General features: G+C 42.4%; 1 protein-coding gene across 1 annotated transcript; it reads left to right on the top strand.

Moving 5' to 3' along the window:
- The first annotated feature begins 219 nt into the window (after positions 1-219).
- On the top strand, positions 220-1,304 carry GPR119 (G protein-coupled receptor 119). The gene has a single exon (XM_084789525.1). The coding sequence runs from the start codon at positions 255-257 to the stop codon at positions 1,260-1,262; it is 1,008 nt and encodes a 335-aa protein (XP_084645651.1). The 5' UTR covers positions 220-254; the 3' UTR covers positions 1,263-1,304.
- The last annotated feature ends 11,359 nt before the right edge of the window (positions 1,305-12,663 follow it).

Consider the following 12,663-nt stretch of genomic DNA (forward strand, 5'->3'; position numbering starts at 1 on the left):
AGGGACATATTTGGTCTGAGATTGCTGCCTTCGGAAAGCTAGAAAAGCAGGAGGCTGAGGATGGAAAAGGAGAGGATGAGTAACCCTCAATGACACCAGGAACCCGACGATGGCAGGCTGCCAGGCTGGCCTGCCAGTAATGGCCAGCACTGCGCTGTGGCTCTGAACCTATAGCACATCTAATGCTGTCCCATGACAAGCTGAGCTCGAGATCCAGCATGCCCTTGTGAGTGGAAGTCCTGCTACCCCGAGCCATGGAGGCATCTTTCTCATTTGGAGTGATCCTTGCTGTCCTAACCGTCCTCATCATTGCTATTAATACACTGGTGGTTGTGGCTATGCTGCTATCAATCTACAAAAATGATGGTGTTGGTCTTTGCTTCACCTTGAATCTGGCCGTGGCTGATACCTTGATCGGTGTGGCTATCTCCGGTCTAGTTACAGACCAGCTCTCCAGCACTGCTCAGCACACACAGAAGACCCTGTGTAGCCTTCGGATGGCATTTGTCACTTCTTCTGCAGCTGCCTCTGTCCTCACGGTCATGCTGATCGCCTTTGACAGATACCTTGCCATTAAGCAGCCCCTCCGTTACTTCCAGATCATGAACGGGCTTGTGGCTGGGGCGTGCATTGCAGGACTGTGGTTGGTATCTTACCTTATCGGCTTCCTCCCACTCGGAGTCTCCATATTCCAGCAGACCACCTACCATGGGCCCTGCAGTTTCTTTGCGGTGTTTCACCCAAGGTTTGTGCTGACCCTCTCCTGTGCTGGCTTCTTCCCAGCTGTGCTCCTCTTTGTCTTCTTCTACTGTGACATGCTCAAGATTGCCTCTGTGCACAGCCAGCAGATCCGAAAGATGGAACACGCAGGAGCCATGGCAGGAGCTTATCGGCCCCCACGGCCCATCAACGACTTCAAGGCTATCCGTACCGTGTCTGTTCTCATTGGGAGCTTCACTCTGTCCTGGTCCCCCTTTCTCATCACTAGCATTGTGCAGGTGGCCTGCCACAAATGCTGCCTCTACCAAGTGCTGGAAAAGTACCTGTGGCTCCTCGGCGTTGGCAACTCCCTGCTCAACCCACTCATCTATGCCTATTGGCAGAGGGAGGTTCGGCAGCAGCTCTACCACATGGCCCTGAGAGTCAAGAAAGTCTTCACTTCAATCCTCCTCCTTCTCTCAGCCAGGAATGGTGGTCACGAGGGGCCCAGAGAAAGCTCCTATCACATCGTCACTATCAGCCACCCGGAGCTCGATGGCTGAGATGGTAAGGAAGGAACGTTTCAAAGTGCCTTTCCCATTCCTATTCTGGATCCCAGCTAGGAGACAATATATGACACTCCTCCTTCCCCCTACCCCCCGGCCCCCCACCCAAATGAGAGTGCTTGTCTCAGCAAATTGACCACCCAACCTCCAACATCTTACACCCCCAGAATGAGGCAAATAAGGATAGATCCTGATTTTCCTCTATACTCAGTTTCTGCACCTGCAAATCTCTAGCCTTTCCTGACCTATGGAAATAGGTCTGGTTCCTATACAGGTATACTCATTTCAGGGTTGTACTGCTGAAAGGGTGGTTGCATATCAGATCCTATTGTTGATTGTATCAGAACAATGCTGTTCTGGTATAAAAATATACTGAAGGCACACACACAATTTTAATGTTCCAGTAATCATTTTAAGAGGGAAAATTACATTTTTAAGTCTCCAGCTTCAGTATCTAAATTCTTATTTTAATTGTACATATTTATGGGGGTACAGTGTGATACTTCAAGTGTATACTATATACTGACCAAGTCAGAGTAACATTTCCATCACCTTAAATATTAATATTGATGCTTTATTTAACACAGCATGTTCAGAATATTATTGATTCAACATTTAATCAATATGAAAATTACTGTACTTTTTTTCATGCCAAGTCTTCAAAATCAGGTGTGTATTTTACTCTTACAGAACATCTCAGTTCAAGCTAGCCATACCTCAAATGTTCAGGAGCCAGCAGCAGCTAGTGGCAGCAGGGCACTAGAGGGCTCAGGTTTTTTCTTTTTTAACTCTTTGGTTTACTTCATCAATCACTCTCATCAGAGTCCCTGCCTTTCCTAATGTATATCACAGGTTATACATGGCAAGTTCACATTGGATATGGGAACTCAGATTATAGAAGCCAATGTCTGATTTTCCTCACAGGGCTCAAAACAGTATTTCTATAGTAAATTCCCTCTCTAGTGATTATTTCTTTTTTACCACCCCCAGTCCAGCAGCTTTTGAACTCTCAGGTGTCCCTTCCTCTCTGTTGCTACTTATGTCACTTATAGCTATTTGCTGGTGACTGTGTAGAACCCCAAATTGAGACACTGTAAGGGATGAAAAGAGGTAGGTACTGAGATAGGCACTGCCAAGCTCTCAAGAGTGAACCCACCTTGCTCCTCAGAGATACATGTTCTTGCTTGAATCCATTCTAAAATGTGAATTTTCCTAAGAAACCCAGTCATGCAAAATGCCACCAAAATTGCACAGGGAAGCCGGCTCATCCTTTTTCTGCATAGTATTCAAAATGACAGTGTTGAAGGCTGAGGATGCATGACAGAACACTTGCCTAGCATATACCAGGTCCTGGGTTCCATCCTCAGTGCCCCCACCCCCAGCGAATGCCCATGTTTCCAGCTGGGAATGATGCTAGCTAGAGCTCCCTCAGGACAGCCCTGGCAGCGAAAAGTCAAGGGCAAAGTTGAAGCAGAGTGGGTGTCCAGGAACTCAGGAACCATGCTTTGTCTTCCGGTCCCTTCCTGTCTTGTGTCATCTTCACCATGGATTATGACTCTCAGAACTCTGAGCTTAATAACCTCCCAGAAAGATACTTGGTTGATAACAAAAAGTGGCCAGAAGGAAGCAAAACAGTGTGGAGTAATTTTTCTTCAATTTGGACCTTAAACGCCCTGAAACATTATGCCCTCGCTTTCTTAAAAATGATGACTTGATGTGTCCAATATGCAAAGGCTCACTCCAAGACACCATTGGAATTCTTTGTTTGAATCTGAAATACTATTCAGAGGCCATCCTGCTCTCCGCACACTGTCACCATAGCATGATGTTTTTCGATTGGGTTTTCTTAATGTTCCTGTTGTCTTGTTAACTCAGCTTTCCTGCATCAGCCACGCAGAGGATTATGATCACTCCTTTTACAGTCCACACCCTTTAAGATTCTCTTCTCTCTATCTTCATCCTCCATCGATGAGCCTGAACTCTGCTTATCTGTACCACCCCAAAGCATCCCTGCTTTGGTAAGCTGCTCTGTGGCTGCCCTGCCTCAAGAAGAGGAGGAACAGGCTTGCTTTCCCCCACAGCAAATTTTATCTTCCTGCACCTGGGGAAGTTTTTGCTTCTTGAATGCATAACAGAACCCAATAAGCCTCAAAGTACAAAGCAACCATCAAGTAATGGTTTGTCTGCGTGTCTATGAACGAGCTAGAATAAAAATAAAAAGTGGATTTCAGATGAAGTTGAAAACAGACTCAAAGCAACTCCCTCTCTGTTGCTGTTCACAGCTTAATTCCTGGCCTTGCTGCAAAGGACAGATCTTGCTAAGACAATATAGTTGAAATGGAACAGAATTATTTAATTAGCCTGATTTAGTCATCCCATATTACAAACCTATCAAAGCATTACATTGTACTCCCTAAATATACACACATTATTTTTCAACCAGAAATTTTAAAAATTAAAGGTGTTTTAAAAGCTGTAAGAGAAGAGCAGGATTTAAGGGGAAGCTAGGTAACAGGTGAGTTATTAGCTTCAGCGTAAGAAACCCTGCTATCTCTGCAAGTCAGTATGAGCAAGCTGAGAAATCACAGGCTTTGGAGTCCAACAGACAAGTGTTAAAAATGTGACTCACTTGTTACAATTCTCTTTTTTAAAATTATTCACCTTTCAAAATTGTTTCAGGTTTATTTTTATGACTTGTGTATATGAGTGTTTTGCCTGTTTGTATGTCTGTTCACCATATACGTGTCTGGTGGCCAAGGAAGTGGTGAGCCTTCATATGGGTGCGAGAAATCGAACCTGGGTCCTTTAAGCAAGAGCAAGTGCTCTTAACCACCGAGCCAACTCTCCAGCCCCACTTGTTACAATTCTCAAAAGAAAACTCCTCTTAAACTGGGGTTATCAGGTCAATCCGATGAAGCTATAGTGAGGATCAACTCAGATAATGTGTGCGAAGATGCCTAGTAAACTACTAGACATGGCTAGTTTTCTTCTTCATCAACGAAAACTTCTAAAGAATAAACATGTAAGTGAAACGTTTAAGGGAGTCTATAATATCCAGCTAGGCAAGGCAAAGGCAAATTGGCTCAGAACTGTGAAATCTTCACCTGATAAATATGCTTTTTTTAAAAATGGGGATAATATTTCAGGGTTCAGGACCCAGAGAGATGGCTCAGTGATTAAGATCACTTGCTGTTCTCCCAGAGGACCTAGTTTTGTTTCTGATATTCTCTTTGACCTGACACCCTCTTCTGGCTTCAGCAGACACTGCACACGTGTGGTGCACAGGTATCTAATCTGGCAAACATACAAATAAAATGAAATAAAAACAAAATCTCAAGAAATGATTCAAAGTTTAAAAAAAAAACAAACAGAAAACCAAGCAGTAAATACCTTAGCAGCATCAAGAAAAAGCAAGACACACCAGCATTACATGCTTGGGTTTAAGAGTATATGCAATTAAGAACATTATGTGAAATATGCTTCCAAGGCCAGAACTCCAGAATGCTATGCAAAAGTTTAATGGCTTTCTTTGAGGAAGCCACATTCACAGATAACAGGAAACAGCTAGACTTTATCTACACTTCCAGTGTCATCCCACAGACTTACAAGGAAGCCAGATTGTATTCAGCAATTGATTAAAATATCCAAAAGATAGTAAGACACAGACACAATCAATTTAGAGCTATCAGTTATATTAATAGTTTCCAGGAGCAGCTTATTGTAAGTTTGTTGTAAAAAAAAATTGTACCACAATCAAGTTTCATATTAAATCCTTTGGGAAGTAAACTTATGCATATCACATTTCTGTTTCAGCTTCAGGACTTCTCTCAAGAACACGAAATCACACATCCTTCTGTACAATGTGTCTGGGTATTTTACAATTGGCAAAGGCAGGTGTTGCCTGACCTGCCAATACTCTTGCATGACATCTCTAGGAGTCAGCCAGCCAGAACCACCCTTGGGATATCTTCTCCCTAGATGAAGTGTTAACTGACTCAAAGGAGAATTAAAGTCATGAGCTTGATTTCATTCTCAGCAAGTTTGGTCACCGGTTAAACTAAACACAGATCGCTGAAATGAGCAAACATGAGAGATCCTCCGAGGACATGCATGGAATAAGAGGAAATAAGATGTCAACAGCTGGGCAGTAAGAGCAGCAATGTACTCCAGGACAGACCACAAGTCCTTGACTATCACCTGCTACTCAAAACTGAGTGATAACTTCGGTACCTTCCCTGCCATCCTTCAAAGGCTGCTGAACAGTCTGGAGTCACCTCATTTTCTATAAATTCTCATTTGCTCTTTCTACAATATTGCCAACTCAATGGACGTACTTACAAATGTTAACTGTCCCTCACTGACTGTATATCTGTCCACTCTTATACACACAAACATTTAAGAGGTGCTATAAAACTGCATCTTTGCTGGGATTTCTTTAATAGGTGCACACTGATGTATGAAAGATATTTATTAACCCTCTCCTCTTATTAAAACTACTTTTACTCATTGTAGAGAATCTTGAAAATAATTCAGGTGCTTATAATTACACCCTTCCAAGATAACCACTTTCATTCTCCATCTTGTTTTCCACTTTATATCATATTGTGTGTATTTCCCTATATCACTGTGTCTTTTTCAAAAGCATAACATAATGGTTGCGTGTGTATGTATTTTCAACAAATACGTAGTATTTTAATCACTTCCTATAGTTGTGTTCAAATGTAGCATTTAGTTTGTCACTGTCATATCAGTATAAATAAGCTGTGCATAAATCCGATGTGCCTCTGTTCAATTACTTAAGAATACAGTCTTCAGCCGGGGAGTGGTGGTGCACACCTTTAATCCCAACACTTGGGAGGCAGAGGCAGGTGGATTTCTGTGAATCCGAGGCCAGTCTGGTCTACAACGCCAGCCCAGTACAGCCAAGGCTACACAGAGAAACCCTGTCTTGGGGAAAAAAGAATTCAGTCTTCAAAGTAGCATTATTAAATCAAGAAGTATTAAGCCTTGATAAAAAGTTTTATTTAGGCCATATGTAGTGGCATACTCCTTTAATCCCAGCACTAGGGAGGCAGAGGCAGACAGATCTCTGTGCATTCGAGGCCAGCCTGGTCTACATGGTGAGTTCCAGGACAGCTAGGAGAATATATAGAGTATATATAGATATAGGTTTTGCTGGCATTCCTTGGACTGTTACGTTTCCCTGGGATAGCTACTAAGGGACAGCATAAATGAACCACAAATGAACAGACACACTGACATGACTATCTCAAGGAAATACACACACAAATTGTTGAAAGCATAAGACATTCCAAGAAAATTGGTTTAAATTAGGTCTGGTTTGGCTTAACAAAAGGAAAGCTTTTGATAAGTCCTGTCTATCAAGACGCTTAACCCTTCTTCTGAAACTCAGAAGGCTAGACATAGTCGGGTTAAATGAAGAAAGCCCTGCACACTGTAACTCCATCAATGCAGCCCAGTGTGACAGCCATACATCAATTTCAGTGTTGTCACTCAAACTTTTCTGAGGCACTCTTTGTACAGTATCACAAACTGCTAAGCAAGCATGAGAGTCAGTTACACACAGAGCTAGGAGGCAAGTCTTGATGCACTTGAAGATGAGACACTGTAGTCCTCTCAAAGACTTACTAAAAGGGAAAGATGCGCTCTGACCGGTGCTGGGTCAGGCATGGCAGGATCGAGTGCATGGGAGTTTAACGTGCACCCTAGCCATATGTCCCCTGGATTTACAAGCTGTTACAATCACAATCCGTCGCTGGGTCCAAGCAGCCCTCTTATGAGGAAGCCTAGAAACGGCCAATGCCGTGCTAAGGGTCTAGGGTCTGTTTTCACAAAGCACCCCCATTTCTTTAAACTCTGCTCCTTTACAATGATGCAGGCAGGATGTATTTTGCTCCTGAGCGCCAGAGGAAGTAAGATCACAAGTGGGCAGAAAGCCTGAGGAAGGCTCCACATATGTTTGCTCTTTTTTGATATATGCTGCCTGGCGATCCCATGATTTAATTCCATTTCCCATAATAAACGTGCATCAGTCCCAGCTCTGTCTCAATTGTGTTGACATTAAGGCACTCCACAGCTGACAAATATACTGAGACAGCGCTGACTCGGGTCCTGTAAAAGGCTGTGCTGCCTCACAAAACTGTTAAATGCATTTTTACAAATTTGTTCATTGAGACGGTCAACAGATGTGAAAACACTTCACTCAGAAAAGCGACTGAGTGGCCTATCAGCTCAGGACTAATTTGGAAAAGAGCAAGATGAAAAAACCAGTACGTTTAGAGAGTAAGTGGCTCTTAGACCTTTACATCTCAAAGCCTCTAGCACCAGGTCCTCTCATAATCCTATATACAGTGACACTAACGTGATGCTTTCTTTCTTCCTGAATAAGTGATGGGGACATAGATATATTAAAAGGCGTTTAGAATGAGTAAGGCACAACTCAAACAACTGCAGTCTGATGCTGAGACAGTGACTAAAGAAGCATCCTTTAGACTGAAACTTTAGAAATTATGATTATTGCAGAGTGGCCCTTCCGATGGGGAAGATATAAAAGATGTGTCCTTTTAAAAAAAAAAGAAAAGCGAACTTTTTAAAGATTCATTTTTATTTTACGTGTATGACTATTTTCCTGCATGTATGTGTATGCAATGTACGCAGGCCTCGTACCTGCAAAGGCCAGAAGAGGGAGCTGGAGCTCTCGGAACTGGAGTTACAGGATTGTGAGTGGTCAGGAAGGTGCTGGGAACTGAATCTGGATCCTCTCCAAGAGCAGCAAGTGCTCTTACATTCTGAGCCCCTGAGAAAGCAACTTTTCATTTGTGAAAGGGTCTTACTGTATAGACCTGGCTGTCCTGGAAGTCACTATGTAGATGAGGCTGGCCTGCCTCTGGCCTCTGGAATTGAAGATGTGCACCACCACACCTGGCCTCAAGAAGGCAACTTTTTTTTTTTTTGTTTTTTAAGACAGGGTTTCTCTGTGTAGCCTTGGCTGTCCTGGACTCACTTTGTAGACCAGGCTGGCCTCGAACTCACAGCGATCCGCCTGCCTCTGCCTCCCGAGTGCTGGGATTAAAGGCGTGTACCACCACACCCAGCAGTAAGAAGGCAACTTTTTAACTCTAGCTTACATGTGATACACTACTGGAGGAGTCTGAAGGGATTAAAATCTTAGTGAACTGAGAATTATTGATAAACATGTAGTTAATAGCTTAGTCATTTGACCTATAAATTTGTTTATGACAAGATATAACTTCACATTGGCAGAGAGGGCTAGAAGTCTAGCCCCGTGTCCAAATTTAAATTTTCAAATGTTCATCCTTACAAATAACTCTAAGTTCCAAACATCTTTCTGAACCCCACAATGTACCTGCTGTGAACTGTGCTGCCTTAGACTGGAGGTACAAAAAGACAGGGTAACAGTGAAGGTAATGGAAAAACAGAAAGCAACAAAGGGAAGCAGTAGAAAGTGGAACATAATGGGGAAATGACAGAGACACAGCCAAAGTCTCCAAGAAAACAATAAAAAATCTAGTATCACATTAAAGTGTCAACAAGTAACCAACCACAAAACACTCCTGACTTCCTTCCTCAGGGTGCTGCAAAGATCAGGGAATTAATGGAGTCAGTATTTTCAGTGCTCACTTGCTGTAAACCAAGACCTAGTAGTAATAAGCATGGGCCCCCGAGCCAGACCTTGCTTAGCATTCTGGCACTGCTACTTTGGATGGGCAAAATATCTATATGTCAATTTCTTTTTTTTTTTTTAAGATTTATTTATTTATTATGTATACAGTGTTCTGGTGAGTACACTTGCTCGCCAGAAGAGGGCATCAGATCTCATTACAGATGGTTATGAGCCATCATGTGGTCGCTGGGAGTTGAACTCAGGACCTCTAGAAGAACAAGACAGTGCTCTTAACCTCTGAGCCATCTCTCCAGCCCCTATATGTCAATTTCTAATCTGAAAAATGAGACTAGTAGCTGCCTTGCAGGGTGGTTTTGAGGACTTAGGTTTATAAATACAGTATACTTAACAACAGTATCTGGCACATAATAAATCATTGAAGTATCAGAGAGTCAGTCTGTCTGTCTGTCTGTATCTCTCTCTCTCTCTCTCTCTCTCTCTCTCTCTCTCTCTCTCTCTCTCTCTCTCTTATCTGAAGTACCTATCAGACTTTACTAGAGATGTGGAATAGGCAATGGCACACACACAAGTACTCAAGTCAGGGGAAAAGCACTAGCTACAGATGTATACCTGGAAGGCATCAGTATACAGACAGTACTGAAAATCATGACAGTACTGTCCCTCCCATTGGCTCAAATTTGAAGTAAATTTTATCATAAACCATTTATCTGGTAAGTCAAAATTTAAATTAAGATATAGTAACTTCTGAACCTTTACTATATTTTTAGGTGTTTTATCTGATCCTTTGGCTACAGATTAAATTCACATAATCGTTTAGCAAATACTTTCCGTGTGTAACTCTGCTAGGCTTAAGGAATCCAATAGTGAACAAAGTCAACATAATTCCTTTCTTTACAAAGATTACAGCCTGAACAGAAATGTGGATATTAGTCGAATGGTCACATAAATACAACATAAAATTATAAACTGTGATACAATATAAGAAATTATAACAAAGAACACTAACAGCATTAGTGAGAGGGGGCATTACTTAAAGATTTCTATTAAAAATTTAAAGTAGAAGAGACCATAAATGGGGGGGGGGGCACAGGAGGAGCCAGAGTGGAGGGAAGGAGGAGTAGGAGTCAAATGCAAGTTTAAACAATACCAACTGTGCCAGGCGTGGTGGCGCTGATCTGTAATCCCAGCACTCAGGGAGGCAGAGGCAGGCAGATCTCTGTGAGTTCGAGGCCAGCCTGGTCTACAAAATAAGTCCAGGACAGCCAGAGCTGCACAGAGAAACCCTGCCTCAAAAAAAGCAAAAAAAAAACAAAACAAAACAAAACAAAAAAAATTACCAAGAGCAAATTCTTAAAATAATAAACACAAACAAGGAGAAACTATTACACACCTATTAGAAGGTGTCAAAACAACGACACAAACAAATCCAGGAAGGACGCAGAGCAAGTAACTCCTGCTCTTTGCTACTGGAAATGCAAAATTTTACAGCCACTATAGAAGACCGTTTGGCAACTTCCTGTACAATTAAACATTCTTTGTTGTTTTTTTGAGACAGAGTTTCTCTGTGTGACAGCCTCACAGAGATCTGCCTGCTTCTGTCTCCCTAGTGCTAGGATTAAAGGTGTGAGCCACCACGCCGGGCTACAATTAAACATTCCTATCACACCATTCTGCAGTCCTACTCCTTGATATTTACAGAAGCAAACTGAAAAGTAATACCTATACAAACTCCTCCACACAAATGTTTACCACTCCTTTATTACTGCCCAAACTTGAAAGCAACCAAATGTCCTTTAGTAGGCAAATGGTAAACTGCCGTGCACAGAGGACATGGAGGTTTGGATCTTAAGGGCTGCCCCCTTAAGGATCCTGTGCTGAGGAAGGAACTGTTTCTTGGCTGATGGCAGATGGTACTACAGGATGTAGCAGAAAATAAGGTAGGGCCTAGTTGCTGGAAATAGGTCACCGATATTGGCACAGAGGTCTCTTCATCTTTTTTCCCCCTTGTTTTATAGCTACTACAAAGTAGATAACTTTCTTCTTCCATGGTTTTCTGCCATGATGGGCCTCATCCAAGCTCCCAAGGCATGGTCATTTCACCTAATTGAACTGAAACTTCTCAAACCATAAGCTAAAATAAACCTCTCCTCCTTTAGGTATTCTGTCACACTGGCAAAATGTTCTCTCATATAGCACTAAACCAAAATGAGATATACTGACATTAAGACATAGAACAGGAACAAAGTGATGACTGAGTGGTTAAGAGCACTTGTTACTTTTTTTTTTCATTTGGCAAGACAGGGTTTCTCAGTGTAGCCTTGGATGTCCTAGAACTCACTCTGTAGACCAGGCTGGCCTCAAACTCACAAAAGTTCACCTGCCTCTGTCTCACAAGTGTTAGGATTAAAGGCGTGTGCCACCACCACCGGCATTCTTGTTGATCTTGCAAAGAATGTAGGTTCAGTTCCCAGCATCCACATGGCAGTTCCCAATCATCTGTAACTCCAGCTCCAGAGGATCCAACATCCTTTCTTGGCTTTCAGGAGCATGAGGCACACAGGTGGCACATACACATACAGTGTAGGCAAAACACCCATGCACAGAAAATAAAGAGAAAGAAATCTTGAAAAGACACAGAGGACAGGTAAATGACCATCACTAAGTGAAAGAAGCTCATGGGAAAAGGCTACTATATGATTCCAATTACATGATACACTGGAAAAGGCATTACTATGGAGACAGGGAAAGTCTTCATGGTTGCCAAGAGCTAGGAGGATTTTTAGGGCAATAAAACCTTTCTTTATGATTCTCTAATGGCACATATGTGTTGTTAAACACTTGTCAAGATGTATACAGCCTTTTCTTTTCCACATGGTAACATCCACTCTTCCTTTCACTCCACTTAAATGTCAACACCACTAAGAAGCTTTGGCAAATCCTCTAAGTAAAGCTCTTTCTCCATCCTCCTGCAGCGCTCTGATCATCCCTCCCATAGTACTTAGAACCTACTATTATGACGTACGTACTTTTTTTTTTTGAGTTTTTGAGATAGTGCTTCCCTGTGTAGCCTTGGCTGTCCTGGACTCACTTTGTAGACTAGGCTGGCCTCGAACTCACAGCGATCTACCTGCCTCTGCCTCCCGAGTGCTGGGATTGAAGGTGTGCACCACCACACCCGGCATGACTTACTTTCAAACCAGTTTCTACTATAGCATGAGCTTAAGAAACAGAGGCAAGCGGATCTCTGTGAGTTCGAGGCCAGCCTAGTCTACAAAGTGACTCCAGGATAGCCAAGGCTAACACAGAGAGACTGTGTCTCGAAAAACAAAAAACAAAAAACAAACAAACAAAAAAAGAAGCAGAGACAGAGACAGACTCACTCATCCTATCTCCAGCCTCCAGGAAATAAAAGGCACACAATAAACATCTGAACAAATGCAGGCACAGATAATGGACAAGGCTTCAGTTGTAAACCTTGGTTTGCATTGTTTCTGTAGAACCTTCCAAATGATCCACTTGCTTATTTGCTTCATAATGTGGCCTGGTATTTAGACGCGAGTGGCATTATGCTGACATATGGCCTTGCCAAAACACAATGCACTTATTCTACTCTCATAAATGTTCTCTAAGAGCCCAGTCTCCATTTTATAGTCACTTTCTCTTTATCACTTTCTAGAGAATGCAACTTAGAGTTAGGAAAGAAGAGAGTAAGTGAAGACAAAGTCAAAAGGA

The sequence above is a fragment of the Acomys minous genome (genome assembly GCF_964271855.1).
Source record: "Acomys minous genome assembly, chromosome: 7".
Classification (NCBI taxonomy): domain Eukaryota; kingdom Metazoa; phylum Chordata; class Mammalia; order Rodentia; family Muridae; genus Acomys; species Acomys minous.